Here is a 15193-nt window from a genome sequence, read left to right as displayed (position 1 = left end):
CCCCTTGTCACCTCCTCAGAGACACCCTTTGCAGGGGCTTCCCCCACTATTTTAAACTTACTGCCCCCATTAAAAAGGCAGTATGTGGCATATGGGGGAGTGGCAACCCAGAGCCCAAGAAAGAAGAAGGGAAGGGTGATGGGTAGAGAAAGCAAGACAAGGAGCAGTGACCCAAGGTCAGACTATCAGGCCCTGAGACCACTCCTAGCACCCTGGCTGAGAAGGGGAGCCTCTCCCATCCCTGCACCCAGGTGACCCTTGCCTCAACTCACTGAGTCTACTTGCGGTCTTTGAGCTGGGGAGGGGCAGTACCAAGTGGCAGTTACCCCATAGATCTGCCAAGCTTGGGAGCCTTAAGCCACACTGCTTTGCCCCCAGGCCAACGCAGGGCAGAGAGTGCACTGCATGGCGCCCAGGCAACGCAGGTCCTGCAGAAGGAGGCACTCCAGAGGCTGGAAGCAGAGCATCTGGAAAGGACACGAGCTGCAAGCCAGGAGAGGCGGAGGATGCAGGTAAGACTCCTGGGACGTTGCTACAGACAAACCAGATGGTCATCAGAACGTGGGTCTTGGGCCCATCCCCAGCACAGTTATCTTTGAGGTGGTCCTAGACCTTATTGTACAGATTGGCAAAACAGATCTTCTGGTGGGGGCAGAGCAGCAAGGGGCAGAGCTAGGACTGCATTCCTGCCTTCCAGGTCCACCTATTTATCTGAGGTCCCACAAGCAGGCACAAGGAGGTTCTGCTTAGCTCTGAGATCCTCATGGGGCCCTTGGCTGTTGTTCCTGGCCTGCTTTTTATTCTGCATCACTCAGACACAGAAGGGTTTTTGTGGAACTTAAGTACATTTTCCTATACTGGGTACTGTGCTATGGATAGCTGCTGGAGTTTCCATTTTAGTTGAGGACATGGGGCCTAGAAACCCTAGAGAGGGAGCAGTCAAGCCATAGATCAGGACCTGGCTCTGGCCTCCCTCTACCCTCTCAGTCAAGAGATTCTACCATGGACTACAGGTGAAGGAATGCGGAGAATGCTGGGCTTCCCCTGGTCAAAGGCGGGACTCCAGAGCTCAGCTGAGGCCTTCCCAAATGTTCCGGGCAGGCCCAGATGTGTAGGGAAGAACACACCCAGCTGGAAGGCCTCCACCAAGTATCGGGAAAACGGGATCCCCTGGGCTGATTGCCAGATGGATGGGAACAGGGGAATGCAGTAAAAACTGCAGGTCACTTGTCCCCAAATATCCCTCCAAGGAGGGAGCGGCAAATGAATAATAGCCTTTCGACATCATGGGTTCGCAGGCTTCTAAGCTTCAACCGAAGAGGCAACTACTAGGCCAGACTGGTCACCAGTCTCACTCAGGCCTACACTCCCTCTCTCCACACGGGGATCATGGGGGGAGTCTAGCCACCCTCAGGGGACTTCTGCACAGAGCAGTCAGGTGGGCAGGGGCCTCCCTCAGCCTATAAGGAGGAAGACAGAAGGCAGAAGAGAGAGCCTCTCCTGCCTCCAGGAGAAGCTTCCTCATCTGCCCAGGAGGTTTCAGAAAGACCCCTCTAGGCACAGCTTCTGTGCAGTGTGTGTGTGTGTGTGTGTGTGTGTGTGTGTGTGTGTGTGTGTGTGTGTCTGTGTGTCTGTGTAGCATGTTCCTCCTAATATAGTGTCCCCACATCGATGGATGGGGACAATGGCCTTGGTTGCAGTTAAATGGCTTAGATAGGCAGTGACTCGGGACATGAGGGATCAGAGAAGTCAGGGTTGGCCTGCTGGGCTGGATCAGTTTTATTTTATATGTATGCTCACTTGTGTGTGTTTTCTCCAAACAAAGCTAAAAATAGCTTATCGCTTTTGGGTTATTCATTTGGAAGGGGGCTTTCTAAACCTTTACAAAGCTATGACTGGTATTCTGCCAATGTGATGTCTCTCCTGAATTCCCCAGGCCAGTAGAAGGGTGTTGATGTCTACTATGACTTTTTTGTCACTATTTCTTAAACGATTTATTTATTATTTATTTAATGCATAATGAGTGTTTGTCTGCATGTGTATCTGCACACCAGAAGAGGGCATCGGATCCCATAGGACTACAGCTGCAGATGGCTGTGAGCTTTCATGTGGGTGCTGGGAATTGAACCCAGGGGCTCTATAAGAGCAGCTACTGATTCTTAACTGCTGAGCCATCTCTCCAGCTCCTCTTTTTGTCACTATCAGCTGTTTCTGTGGATCTTCAGCACAGACTCAATGGCGTGCTCCTCTTAAGATAGCGTCCCACACCAGTGTATGGAGGAGAATGGCCTCCGTTCCAATTAAATGCTGTGTCCTCAGTCGTACCTGACCCAAGGCTGATGGGGGCCCCATTGCACTCATCTGCCCAGCGAAGCTTCTGCATTTTTGCCCTTTATGTTCATTCCCAACTGTTTCTATCCATCCTTGCCTTTTCAGGGTGTTTACCCCCCTGACAAGTGTTGCGTGATGAGAGGTGGTTTTTCCTCGGAGTGCATCTGTGTTCGCTTCTCTGAGCTTTCTTCTTACTCACAAGAAGGAAGTTCATTCTTTGTTTTCCCATCTTCTTCCAGCCTCAGTTCTCAGGTCTTTCCCTAGGGTTGTCTCAAAGGTGATCATCGCTGGTTGTGCTCGGGGGTCCTCCCACAGCTGAGCAATGTCCTGTGGATCTTTGGCTCCTTATACTCCTCTGCCTGTGTCTTGGTACCGAGGATCTGTCTGTCTGTCTGTTCCTGGACCTCCTCTAGAGTAACCTTGGGGAGGCTGCCTGCCACCACATCCCACACTTGTGTTTTGAGCTTCCATGTCCTTTTCTGCTGCAGACCCGGGCTTTCTAGCCACTACAACCTGCACTTGGCCAACAGCTTCCCGGGTGTTTGCAGCTTGTGACCATGAGCTCATGATCTAAATTCCCTCGTGCAGGAAGCCCATTCCCCGAGACAGCACTGGCACAGAGGGCCTCTCCAGGAGAGAGCTGGCAGAATCCCCACCAAAGGCCCTGGAGAAGGCCCTCCAGGCTTGCTAGGGCAAGTCCAGCTCCTTGCCATTCTAAGACTGAGGTTCTGGTCCTGGGCCAAGTATCACTTAGCTTCCAGGGCTCAGGCTCCCAACCATGGGCCCTCTTGGGTTGACTCACAGAAGGATAGTGTGAGCAAGGTGACTCAGGAAGGCTCCTGCTCCTCTTTCAATCCCAGCTCAAAGCTCCTGTGTGACAGGATGGAGCTGAGCAGCAAGCTAGCCCATCCACAGATGTGTAGACTTCACACCCCCTACCTAGTGCCTTGCTAGGCGACCTCACGGGATCTCAGTACAGCAGGGTGATGCATGGGTCCCTCGGAACCTGACTGCTATGTGGTTACAATGGACCACTCCAGATGACGTCACTGGTGAGGAAGCACCCTGTGGCCCGGTTCCTCTGGGAAGGAGCTGCTTTCTCTTAGACTTCAGGTTCTTTGTTGGTCTCTGAGCAGCATCTCAGGTATGTTGTAACGATGTGACACTTTGCAGATTTTTTTTCTTAGGGCTCACTTGCCTTTAAAATCCAAATACGTTGCCAAGTCTGGGTGTGGTGATGAATCTAGCACTCAGGAGGCAGAGGCAGAAAAATTGCCACAAGTTCAAAGGCAACCTGCTTCATATGACAAGAAAGCTCCAAGCCAGGCAGGGCTGTGTGAATTACCAAAATGTTGGCTTGCCACAGCCCCTCTTATCCCCTTTGCCTGTCTGCTGTGAGCTTTCTCCACGAGGAGAGCTGAATCCCCTGCCTTCTCCTCACATCCTTCCCACTTCAGAAACTTCTCAGCCAGGACTGTAACTCCAGCCACTCCAGATGCTGATGCAAAAAAAAAAAAAAAAAAATTGAAAGTTCAAGGGCATTGAACTAAAACATTGAGGGAGTTCAAGGACAGCCTGGGCAACACCGTAAAACCCTGAGTCCAGGAAAATGGCTGAGGATATGGCTCAGTAGTAAAGCTTTTGTCTAGCCTATGCAAGGCCCTAGGCTCAATCTCCAGTATAAGAATAGACCAACCAAACAAACAAAACCCTTTTCTTTATCACTTTCTTCTCAGTGCTTTGTCTTAAACTCAAGTCTTCTGATCCTGGGTCCTAAGTTAGATTCCTGGCCTCTGTCTCCCACTTCTCCTTCTTGCCACCGTTCCCCCAAATCCAGAACTTGGGTCATCAGTCTTCCCTGCATCCTGGCCTGTGACTGGCATTTTTCTGCTTGTTGGAACTCTGGCTCCTGCCCCACCTCACCTTAAAAACAATACTCACTTTAGTTAGAGGGCCTCAAACCAACCCCTCTGACGAGCACTCTTCCAGACTTTGTTCTTGACTTTGCGAATCTGTGAAGAGGGGACCCTCTGCTGTTGTTGGAAGTCAGAGTGGGGGCAGAGCCAGTGGGAACTCAGTGACTCCATCCTGACATCTTAGGCTGAAGGGAAAGGCAGGAAAAGGTCCCAAGCATCCCCCTTGGTGTAAGAAACCCTGATGGCCTGCATCAGAGTAGTGTCTCCCCCTTCCAAAGACCCTCCATCCTGGGAACAAAGAGACAAAGGCCTGCTTTCCCAGTGACACTGTTGTAGAGGGGCCCTCTGCTTCAAGCTTACCAGTGTGGGGTCCTGAGGGGGACAGGGGACCACCTTATCCACATGAGCCAGGTTTCCTGGGATTGGGAGATCTCCCCTTGGGGCCTCCCACCCTCAAGGTGCAATGGGCAGCTCTGCGTCTCCCTGTTCTCCCCGTCCATAATCACCTCTCAAGTCAATTAAGCATTCACTTTGCTTTTTATAACAGAACCTATCAACATTATGCCATCTTTTCCCCATAACCCTAGAAAAGTGCCATTTGTTCCTGGCCAGCTGGAGACCTTGGGACATGGCTACCCTTATGGCTTCCTCGTGCCTCCCCCTCTTGCCACAGCTGGGTAGTTGCTGGCCCCCACAGGGCTGGCCTAGTGCCCTCCTGGCTCTGCCAAACCTAGGGCATATTCCAAAGCAAGCCCTGCATTTTCTACAACTTCTTTCACTTTCACGGACTGATTCCCCGGCCCCCGCTCCCCCCACCACCACTTGGTTCACATAAGCCAATGTGTTTGTCAAGGAAAAGTTAATTAAAAACATATTTTTCTAATTAAATGGTAGGCTGTGCTATGCAAACAGTACAACTCTTGTTTGAGAGCAACTCCTTCCCGTTGCCAGGGCTACTCCAGGACCAGCAGAACAACAGGGCACACAGGGCTGCCCTGAGAATCTAGATGAACAACAAGGCACACAGGGCTATCCTGGGACCCAAGAGAAAAAAAATGGGACACAAGGGTTATTCAGGGGACCCAGCAGAATGACAGACACAGAGGACTGTCCTAGGAACCCAGAAGAAAGACAGGACGCACAGGACTACCCCAGGAACCCAGCTGTATGTACGGCCATGTCCGCAGCATGAGGACATGCATCCACCCATCACCAGGACACATGCATCTGGACAGGATTTCAAGCAGAGGAATCAAGAATCGCCCCCCTTCCCATGCACATTCCTCATGACCCAGTGGAGAGGCCACTGATGTTCTCTGTGGCACCAGGTCACAGCCCCATAGTCCCAGCGGCGCCTGGAGTCCTTGGACTCCCGCCCAAGCCTCCCCTGTGGCAAGCACACCCTGAACAACTCCACTGGCGTTACACAGCCCACTGCGTGCGCTCTCCCCCCCACCTCTCTCTCTCTCTCTCTCTCTCTCTCTCTCTCTCTCTCTCTCTCTCTCTCTCTCTCTCTCTCTCTCTCTCTCTCCTGCCAGCACACAAAAGCCTCAGGACTCTGGGTTCCAGTCCGGAGGCACCTGGCCTACCTTGGAGGCGCACGTTTGCCGGGACTTACACCGCTTACACCGCAGACATGAGGCCACAGTTGCTGTCAACTGTTTGCAGCTGTAATCCCTTAATGATGTCACATTTGTTTGGATTTATCTGTGCTAAGAATATTTCATGCTATAAAAAGAATTGTTGCGCTTCCTGCCCTTGTCTATCAATGGAGGGATAGAAACTGCACAGGAATCAGCTTTTCAAAGACAGGGTACCTACTCCACCCTACAGCTCCTGCTTTGCACTCTAATCTCCATTCCGGGCCAGTCTTTGTCTCTGCCACTTTTTGGATCGGCGGGCATGTCATTTGGGAGTTAGGCATGCCAAGAACCTGTATATGCATCTGCTCAACACCCGCAACCTCAGATGGCTTATACACAGGTGCAAATATGTTACATGAATGTGTGCATATGCACAATGGTTTTCTGGGTGGAGGTGTGGTCTGGAACCATACACCCCGCTGTCCCTAACCATTGCATTGCTAGTCTGTTTTTCTTAATCTGCCTTACTCAAAGTCTGTCTTTTCAAATAATCAACTTTTATCTCTTCTCTCGTTTGCATCTCATCTATGTATCTATAGAGTATTATCTCAAATAATACTCTATGTTATTGGGGTTTTTTGCCATTTTCTACTTTGTTAATGGGGAATACGTGACTATTGGTGTTTGAACTTCTTCAGTTTGCCCTAGCTGTGATTTGGTGTGTGTCCTGCAGTAGTTTCTGTTTGTTTGTCTCGTTGGTAGGTTTTATTTTTTTCAGAGTCATGTAGCCCAGGCTAGCCTCAGTACCTACCTAAGGGTGACTTTGAACTTCTAATTTTCCTGCCTCCATCTCCCTAGTACTTCCTTTACAGGAAAACACCATCATGCCTGGTTGATGTGGTGCTAGGGATCAAACGCAGGACTTCATGCAAGCTAGGCACACACTCTACCAGCTGAGCTGGGCCTCCTTTGTGCACATGCTCCCTAGAGGGGCTGGGCTCTGGTGCAGCAGAAGACAGCTTGCTTGGGTCTTTATGTCTGTGTGGACTTAATGGCTGTTGGTTGGTTGGGTGCTTTTGGTTTGGTTTTGTCTGTTTACAAGGTAGATGATATCTGAGACATGGTAACAAAATTTTGGAGGAGAATATCAAAACCATGGTAGCCAGCGTGATCGGACAGGTGAATGAGCACAGAGTAGACAGGGGTATGTCTGTGACCTCAGCACTGAGGAGGGGGCAGGTGGAGCCCTGAGCACACTGACCAACCCGCTTAGTGGGATAAAGGAGCTCTAGGTTCGGTAAGATGCCCTGTCTCAAAAATTGAGGAGGAGCTGGAAAAATGGCTCGGGGGTTAAAAGCACTTGCTTCCTTTGCAGAGAACCCAAGTATATATACGATTCACAGCACCCACGTGGTGGTTCTCATAACCATTCATAACATAGCATTCCGTAACTCCAGTTCTAGGGAATCCAGTCAAATAAAGCTCGTTTCTGGCCTTCTCGGGCACCGGGCATGCGTGCAGTACACACATGTACATGCAGGCAAATACTCTCACACATAAAACAAAATAAGTTAAAAAAAAACTAAGGTGGAGAATAATCATGGACGACGTACAACATCCTTCTAGCTTCCCCATGTATAGGCACATGCACCTACACACATGTACACAAGCCTTATGAACACATGCATACACGCCCCTCAACTCCTCATCAGTTAGGGCCCAAGGAACAGGTTTAGGGTGCTTGATAGCCTGTTCTGTCCTTTTTTTTTTTTAAAAAAAAGAGATTTATTTATTATATGTACAGTGTTCTGCCTGCATGTACGCCTGCATGCCAGAAGACGGCCCCAGATCTCGTTCTAGGTTGTCATGAGCCACCATATGGTTGCTGGGAACCGAACTCAGTACCTCTGAGCCATCTCTCCAGCCCCTGTTCTGTCCTTCCTAATGAAGCCAAAGGACATCTAAAGAGTCCTCCATCCCTCTGCTGTTGCACCGTCCACTGACCAGTTAAAGCACAGCACATCTCAACCATGGCCTTGGCTTTCTCATCCCACACATCTGCAGGCTCTCCAGCAGACACCATGATGCTCAGATTCTCTCTCTCCTCCTCCTCCTCCTCCTCCTCCTCCTCCTCCTCCTCCTCCTCCTCCTCCTCCTCCTCCTCCTCTTCCTCCTCCTCCTTCTCCTCCTCCTCTTCCTCCTCCTTCTTCTTCTCTCTCTCTCTCCCTCCCTAGGAACAAGTGGACACCCTGCGCCAGGCCCTGGAAGAGAGCAGCAGGCACACTCAGAGCCTTACAGAGAAGGGGAGGCAGCTGGAGCCCCTGAAGCAGGTAAGGGACCCCAGGAGGAAAGGGTCTACCTGTCTGTCACCAGGAGGCAATGAACCTGCTCACTGTGACAAGATGCTGCATCTGAAAACCTAAAAAGTTCTTCAGCATAAAAGGAGGCCTAGGGGCGGCGGTGGCTCACACCTTTAATCCTAGCACTCGGGAGGCAGAGGCAGGTGTATCTCTGTGTGTTCGAGGCCATCTTGGTCTACAGAGCAAGTGTCAGGACAGGCTCCAAAGCTACGCAGAGAAACCCTGTCTCGAAAAACCACACACACACACACAAAAAAAAAAAAAAAAAAACACTTTACATTCAAAGGGAGTGACACTATTAGGAGTCTGTGTGGTCTTGGTGGAGGAAGTGTGTCACTGTGGAGGCTGGCTTTGAGGTCTCATATATGTTCAAGCCATGCCCAGTGAGTCAGATCACTTCCTGTTGCCTTCGGGATCAAGATGTAAGACCCCTCAGGCCATTCATTCTTCAGCACCATGTCTATCCACACGCCACCTTGCTTCCCACCTGGAAAATAATGGGCTAAATTCTGAACTGTAAGCAAGCCACCACAATTAAATGTTTTCATTAAGAAAAAAAAAAAAAAAGGAAGCCTAGGCAGATACCAGAGGCAAATGTGAAGTTGTGCAGTGACCCAGACAGCATCCAATTCCCAGATGACAGGCAGGAAACCCGGATGGAAGGACACCATAGGGAGTCAGAGAACTGACTTTCTTGCTCTACACTAGGCACCTCCAGAAGGAGGGGTTATTAGCAGGTTTGAGGGAAAACAATAAGCTGAGCCCAAGACCCTCTTCAGACAGACTGGTTCTGAGAGGCCAAGGATCTCCATCCCTGGCCCACGCACATGCAGCTTCTCTCCACCCAGGTGCTCCTGCAGAGTCGCAGGGAACAGGAAGCTGCAGCGACACAGCGGGCAGAGAGGAGAGCTCTGCGGGAGCAAACCACTTCCCTGCGCACGGAGCGGGCCCGCCTACAGGGGGAGCTCGCGGCGCTGCGCACGCGCCTCATACAGGTATTGGTTTTGAGGCGAAAAAGATTCCTAGAGATGGAGGGAAGGGCTGCAAGAAGTGGGGAAGATCCACGGATGGCCAGAGAGCGGATGCTGGGAAAAGAAAGATTGGTCCAGCAGGCTTCAGTGTCTGCATTTGGCCTGGCAATGGTGCCAAGTTCAGAGCCGGCCCCAAAGCTTCAAAGCACCTTGTAGAGACCTCTGGTGGTGGCAATGCACCACTCTTGATTGTCGTTGAGGGAGGTGAAACACCCTCCTTGGACCGCCCCTTTGTGGCCAGCTCTGCCCCAATATGAGCTACCTCCTGGGTCCCTGGGTCCCTGGGTCCCTGTTCACAGTGGAAATAGCACCCGACTTGGAGGATGTCATGCCCTGTGTCGGTTCTGCAAACCTCTCTCCATATTCATAGCCTGTCGTACCCCCCCCACACACACACACACACTTATTTCTCATGGAGAGTACCACTGAGCTCATGTAGAGCAGAGCAGACAGGCAGGCCATGAGACCCGGACAGTGTTGATGCTGTGTAGGACTAGGGATGGTCATTGCTCAGCACAAGTTAGGATACAAGACAGAATTTGTGCAACCCAGTGTTCACTATGCTACAAAGAAGCAGAAAGGAGCAAGACATGGCCCATTCAAGCTAGCTTTGCAGAGCACCGGGCTAGACTGTGATCACAGAGCTCTGATACACTCGCTGCCCTCTCCAAGACAGAAAAGGCCCAGAGTACTGGCTCCAGAGAGAGTCAGGAGGAGATGGCATGTCGGAGGGGAGGAGGGGAGGATAGAATCTCCCAGGCTGGCCAAGTAGCATCAGCAACTTGATTACTCAGGGCTTTTTGGGTCTCCATTTGCAAAACAGCAGAGCAAGAATGTTTTGAGTTGAGACATTGAGGGCCTCAGGCATGGGTTCCAAGGTAGGCTGCCCCTCTCAAGGCCTCTTGACTTGCCCTCCACCCCAGCCTGCCCAGGGCACAGGAGCCAGCAGGCCAGGGTAGTTACAAAAGCTGCCAACCAGCTTGTCTGTAAAAGGCCACCTGCCCTCCCACAAAAGGAAGGTGATATCAGTAGGATATAGTCACCGGAGTCTTCCTGTAGCTGCTGGAGGGAAGGATGAGCTATTCCCAGCCTGAGCCTGGGTGGAGAGTAGGATCGTGCCTTCCTGGAGGTTGCTAGGGCAAGGGGAGGTGGCACTGCCTAGGGGTAACAGAGCAAGCTATGGGCATAATGCCAGCACTGGGTCCTTGGGGCCTGAGAGGGGGAGGGCAGGAACAGCTAATTAGTTCCAGGAGGTCAGCTGTGAGGGGCCCACAAACCCATAAACCCTTTATTGGTGTCTCAGGAGGGGAAACCCGGATGTGGACATTATTTATTTTGGATTTCACTTTTCTCTTCTCTTTATAACATGCATTTCTAGCAGTATAGCTAGATTTTTTTTTTTTTTAAAGAAACAGGGTTCCCTTTTCAGCGGAGAGAACTCTGTTTTTCCTCAGTGCTGAAGAAGAAGGTTTTTATTTTTTTAGGGCTCAGACCCTGACCTTATAACCTTGCCCGTGCAAACGGCTCACTATATCCCAAGGTCCCTGAGAGTTTCGCGTGGGCTCCAGGCCCCAGATGACAAAAGTGGGTTTTTCTAGCACTGGAAAGGGTGCTGCATGGCACGGAACATGAGCCCAGCAGGCCAGCAGCAGGCAGGCACAGCAGCGAGCACAGAGGCAGACTGGCTCTAATCCTGCCTTGGTGATGGCCGACCTGGTGAAACTATAAAGCCAGGATCCCCTAAGTTTCCAAGAGCACGTGCAGCCACTCCAGGCTCCTGGTGTGTGTAGGTAGGCTTCTGCTGATCTCAAAGGAGAGGATTCTTCATCAGCTCTGTCTTCCTGAGGTCCCAGCTGCAGGGTCAAAGGATCCCTGACCTCCACATGGAATATGATTATGTCTCACAGCTAACCTCCAGGCTACTCCTCCTAGCCCGTATCCCCCATGGTGGGGGTGAGTGACTAAGAGGGCTCTGTCCCAGGATGGATGGCAGAGAGAGCTATGCCACTCTGACACAGGCTTGTTGGCACTGTGACAATGACCATAGTCATATCCATGGCTTTGGCTGTGCACTTAGCAGGTCCTGTGCATTGCAAAAGGGCATAGGGGCATGTAGGGCTCAAGAAGCCTGAGGGAGAGGTAGAGACATAGGTCTTCAAATGCCACATCCCTTACCAAGGATCACCACAGGAACTTCTGCTAGTCCAAAACAGGGCAGATACTTGCCACTTCTCCTTAACTCCTGCTGTGGCTGCAGATGCCAATAGACCTGGACAAGGGGCAGTACCCTTGCCGACTCCGCTGGGAGATTTGGATTCCATCCCAGAAGCGCCCTTTACTCTCCAGAGGGAAGTCTGACCTCATATTGCACCTTTTCCAGAAAGACTCTAACGGTTCTGCCTCCCTCTTCCTGCAGGCAGAGCAGGAGACCCTGAGGAAGGAGGAGGACACAGCAATGCTGGGGGCCAAGAAGGAGCTGCTGCTCCAGTCTCTGAGCAGCCTACAGCAGGAAGTAGACGGAGCCCTGCGGCAGAGCCAGCAGCTGCAGGTGAGCTGAGTCGGTGGTGTTCTATGGTATGTAAGCTTGGGCGGTAAACCTGGGGCAGGTTCAAATGGTGTGGCCCTCAAGGGGTGGGCCCACGTGTATCTCATGCCTGTGAATGTCACCTGTGTATACAGGCACGTGTACAGAAAAGGCAGCTAGGCAGGTCACTGTCTGTGACAAGTGCCAAGCTGAGACTGAGAGACAACAGTGAAATCCACCAGAGACCCCTTCAGAGTTCCCGACAGAACTGGGTCAGCACTAGGGACAGTCTTTTAGGAGTGGGGGGAGCGACTGGTGAGCCCTTTGTGAGCCCGGCTGAATGGCACAAGAAACAGAATGGAGGATCAAGCATGCTTGGAGGATGGAGCCATATATGTCTTCTAAGCCCAGGGCCTGATACCAACCTGTGCTCCTTTGAGGGTTCAGTCTCCACTTCCACCATGGGACACCCCCCATTCCAGCTGACTACCTTTAGGGAGGGTGAATAATCATCAAAATTCAGTGACCTCCAAGGGAACCTGGGATGCTGTTCACACAGATTTGAGGCCCACTCCTGGGGCCTGTGGCTTGGGCTCCTGCCCAGCAAAACCCTTAGCAGGTGGCCTGGACTCAAAACCCATGGGCTGAATATGTATGCCAGCTCCAGGTCTGTGGCTGGTTCTGGGCCAGGGCCAGCACCCCAGCCGAAAGCAGTGGGGCCAAGACAGGAAGTGCAGCCCCAAAGGTAGGGTGGGGCATCCCACTGGACCTGACCCCAGGATCCCGGCAGCCCTCAGTGCCTGTGTTCTCACTCCAGGCCCAGATGGCCAAGCTGGAACAGGCCCACACCCAGCGGCTCCGAGAGCTGGCTGCCCGGCACCAGCGGGACCTGGCAGCTGAGGCCGAGAGGCTCCACGAGGCCCAGCTGCAGGCCACACAGGCTCTAGAGTCCCGTGAGCAGATACACCAGCAGAGGGTGATGGTCCTGGAAAGGCAGGTAGGGCCAGCAGCCGCTGTCCTCTGAGCGGGACTGCAGAAGGGAAAAGGAAGGGCCCCTGCCCCCATGGCACCCCAAGGGTAACCACATGACCTCTGTCGGGAGCCTTGGTTCCTAGCATACGCTGTATGTCTGCCCTTTTATGAGTGACTCCATGGGTCATCCACAGATCAATGAGTGGCAGAACATGGGTTTTCCAGTCAGAGATAGCCATGACCCTGAGGGACATGCAGGCACGAGGGACATGCAGAGACTGCCTGGTGTGTACAGCGAGCAGTGGTGGCTCCACACTTGTCCTTTGAGTCATGGGGAGAGCATCAGCACATGAGCAGCTGAGTAGGTTGGGAAAGTGCATCTGAGCACAGAGCCTAAGGAGTGTGGACACAGTGCGCGCACACAAGTACATGTGTACACAGAGCCTCGGGAGTGTGGACACAGTGCACTCACACAAGTACATGTGTACACAGAGCCTCGGGAGTGTGGACACAGTGCACTCACACAAGTACATGTGTACACAGAGCCTCAGGAGTGTGGACACAGTGCACTCACACAAGTACATGTGTGCACAGAGCCTCAGGAGTGTGGACACAGTGCACTCACACAAGTACATGTGTGCACAGAACCTCAGGAGTGTGCATACAGTGCATGCACACAAGTACATGTGTACACAGAGCCTCAGGAGTGTGCATACAGTGCACTCACACAAGTACATGTGTGCACAGAACCTCAGGAGTGTGCATACAGTGCATGCACACAAGTACATGTGTACACAGAGCCTCGGGAGTGTGCATACAGTGCACTCACACAAGTACATGTGTGCACAGAGCCTCAGGAGTGTGCATACAGTGCACTCACACAAGTACATGTGTGCACAGAGCCTCGGGAGTGTGCATACAGTGCACTCACACAAGTACATCTGAGCACAGAGCCTCAGGAGTGTGCATACAGTGCACTCACAAGTACATGTGTGCACAGAGCCTCGGGAGTGTGCATACAGTGCACTCACACAAGTACATGTGTGCACAGAGCCTCAGGAGTGTGCATACAGTGCACTCACACAAGTACATGTGTGCACAGAGCCTCAGGAGTGTGGACACAGTGCACTCACACAAGTACATGTGTACACAGAGCCTCGGGAGTGTGCATACAGTGCACTCACACAAGTACATGTGTACACAGAGCCTCAGGAGTGTGGACACAGTGCACTCACACAAGTACATGTGTGCACAGAACCTCAGGAGTGTGCATACAGTGCACTCACACAAGTACATGTGTGCACAGAGCCTCGGGAGTGTGCATACAGTGCACTCACACAAGTACATGTGTGCACAGAGCCTCGGGAGTGTGCATACAGAGCACGCGCAGAAGTACATGTGTACACAGAGCCTCAGGAGTGTGCATACAGTGCATGCACACAAGTACATATGTGCTGAGCCTGCCACAGCTCACAGCTGAACTGCTGAGTCATAAGAACCTGGATGGTCAAAACCCCTTATTTTATGGAAAGGAAACAAGAGATGCAGAGAGGCAAAGTAACTGCCCAATATTACCTTTAATTTAGTTTCCATGACCTACTAGCGATGCTTATTTTAACCCAGTCATTCTAAGTATATTTCTGGCCTTAACAGAAAAAAAACAATCCCCTTCACTATTCATAGGATGCTCACCGATGTCCATCATGGCAGGCCTAATTGGATAAAATGAGTCCTTCTGCCTGTCTACCCACTGTTTCTAGCCCATGCACACTCCCTTGGGAGCTATGGGCTGCAGCCTACCCCAGCCCTTCCTGACGTAACTCTCCATGGGTCACTTCCCACCTGACTGAAGCTCTACTTTGTCCCTAGGTGGCTAGCCTGAAGAAGCAACTGGACGAGGCAGTGTGGCGGCAACAGCAGCAGGCCCACAGTGACTAGACATTCTGAGCTAAGCAATGGCCTCCACTGCAGTTCCTTTCGCTACCTCCCTGTGCTGGGTGGCCTGCAGCAACCAGCCGGAACAGCAGGCTCTGGGGGAGACGTTAGGGCCCTGTGCTACTGGGGAAACTGGTGCTATGCCCACTATACTGGAGGGGCCAAGCCCAGCAAGCACTGGTGTGTCGTGAGAAAATGCACATATAGGCAGCTACCAACCAAAGCACGCTATTCCTTCAGCTCCTCCTCAGACTGCAGAAGTCCTGCCTGTGGGGGACACATTGGTTGGGCTGGACCACATTGCTGGGCACTGCTCTTTAATATTCCTTCCTGCTGCAAGGAGCAGGCGCATTGACCACTCCTCAGCCCATACCAGCCCAAGGATCCATTCCCACATTGGCCCTGCTACTGGGCCAAGCACTGGTGACTGGGCCCTGTCAGACCAGCTCCCTCACCACGGGCTGCATTCCATGCCCTCGGATCTGTAAACACAGGGAAACACATGGAAAACATTTCCACCGGCAAGAGCCAAAAACACAGT

The 15193-nt window shown here is 52.0% G+C and overlaps 1 protein-coding gene across 1 annotated transcript in view; it reads left to right on the top strand.

Annotated features, from left to right (window-relative positions):
* Positions 1-14655, top strand: part of Crocc2 (ciliary rootlet coiled-coil, rootletin family member 2) — a 61885-nt gene extending 47230 nt beyond the window's left edge. Inside the window, exons 28-32 of the mRNA XM_038340768.1 lie at positions 379-512; positions 8065-8160; positions 9039-9185; positions 11638-11769; positions 14587-14655. Coding sequence (XP_038196696.1) covers positions 379-512; positions 8065-8160; positions 9039-9185; positions 11638-11769; positions 14587-14655 — 578 coding nt within the window. The remainder of the gene's footprint in view (positions 1-378; positions 513-8064; positions 8161-9038; positions 9186-11637; positions 11770-14586) is intronic.
* The last annotated feature ends 538 nt before the right edge of the window (positions 14656-15193 follow it).

This window comes from Arvicola amphibius, chromosome 8 (assembly GCF_903992535.2).
Source record: "Arvicola amphibius chromosome 8, mArvAmp1.2, whole genome shotgun sequence".
NCBI classification, from domain to species: Eukaryota; Metazoa; Chordata; class Mammalia; order Rodentia; family Cricetidae; genus Arvicola; species Arvicola amphibius.
This window is presented reverse-complemented; position numbering and strand designations above follow the sequence as displayed.